This window comes from Atta colombica, unplaced genomic scaffold (assembly GCF_001594045.1).
Source record: "Atta colombica isolate Treedump-2 unplaced genomic scaffold, Acol1.0 scaffold220, whole genome shotgun sequence".
In the NCBI taxonomy this organism is placed as follows: Eukaryota; Metazoa; Arthropoda; class Insecta; order Hymenoptera; family Formicidae; genus Atta; species Atta colombica.
In genome coordinates, this window is record NW_017259317.1 from 384775 (window position 1) to 386288 (window position 1514).

The window sequence follows — 1514 nt, forward strand, 5'->3', positions numbered from 1 at the left end:
AAAAAGATTTTATAAATAAATATCATTTGTTTTTGAGACAAATAAAGGTCAAAAATATATGTTTAATATTACAATTTTTATTAATGTGGTTAATAAAAGATAATTAATATTACCAGGAATGTGTCTAACAAGCAATGCTTGCATAGCACACAGATGGCCAAAGCCAGAAACAATCAAACTTCATTAAATTATATTTGGTAGTCGTAGAATACAAATATGACAAAATCATAGCTTCTTAAATATCGGCAGCGTCTTTATTAAATTATTTTCTTCTGTTATCCATTTCTATCAATATAGATTAACTTTAATCTTCTTCTTATTGTTTATCTTTTTCTAATTCTTATAACTAGAAAAAAATAAAAAACAAGTTAAATAAAAATCAAGAATAAAGTTAATCTATATTGATAGAAATAGTACAGAAGAAATTAAAGTTAATCTATGTATATTGATAAAAATAAAAATTGAATAATTGAAAAAGATAATTTTAGAGATAAAAATATACATATACATAGATTAATTTATTTTTTATCTTTTTCTAATTTTAAGAATTAAAATTCGAAAAACGCATAGCACGATTTCTTTTTTGTTTCTTTTTTTTAATCAATTTCTATATATGAATAATTATACATATATGCTTCTGGGATGACAAAAATTATTTTTATATGCGGATGACTAACTCTCTTTTTGTACGCTTCTGAATATTACAATATCGTTATTCTATTTCAAATTTACAAAACGAAAGATTATAAAAAGGATACACTTTTTATGTAATTAACTATTTTCTCCATGATTAGATAATAATGATGACTTTCGCATCGATTAATCTAGAACAATTAATAATTTAGCACATACCTTCGGCATGTCGCCGGTAACTCGAACAGCCTGTGGCTGACTGGGATGTGGTCGCATGCTGTGCCATATTTCATCCTCTCGCAGGAGATTTAGCAGAACGATCAATGTGCCCGTCAGACATAGCACGTAGAAAAAGTATCTCTTCAGGGAGAAACGCGGCAAAGCCATACCTCCCAGTTCCCTAAATCGACAAGTTCCTTATCTAGCCATGCGTCACTTAGCTCCACGACATTCGGCTACACTATAATGTAAATCAATCAAGAATAAATGAGATATTGATCGATCTTTTATATCTCGCAAAATCTGGAAAGAACACACACGAGGTAATATAAACTAAAAGATAATTCGCGAATGATAATTTGCTAACGATGGCATTAAGAAATCTCTCAACTTAATAATTCAGCGATTTTTAATGTTGTGTTAATGTCTTTCAAATTAATATAATTGAAAGATTTTTTAATAAGATTTTAAGAAAGATTTTTTCTTTTTAATTTTTTCCCTTCTCTTCTTCTCTAAAAAATATTCGGAAGCTTTTTGTATGAAATAAAGAATAATATACTGACTAACATAATAAAAATATGTTACAATTACATTTTGTATGTAAATATTTACAGTAAAATATTTTATATATACATATATATTTAATATTTTATAATATATAT

The 1514-nt window shown here is 26.3% G+C and overlaps 1 protein-coding gene across 2 annotated transcripts in view; it reads right to left on the reverse strand.

Moving 5' to 3' along the window:
- The window catches only part of LOC108687912 (glycoprotein 3-alpha-L-fucosyltransferase A), a 35600-nt gene that overhangs the window by 6111 nt on the left and 27975 nt on the right, over positions 1 to 1514 (reverse strand). Inside the window, exon 2 of one of the 2 annotated variants that reach the window (XM_018193953.1) lies at positions 853 to 1093. In XM_018193953.1, coding sequence (XP_018049442.1) covers positions 853 to 1020 — 168 coding nt within the window. In that variant the 5' untranslated portion in view covers positions 1021 to 1093. Of the gene's footprint in view, positions 1 to 852; positions 1094 to 1514 lie in introns of those variants that run through there. The other variant, XM_018193954.1, reaches the window with a different exon arrangement.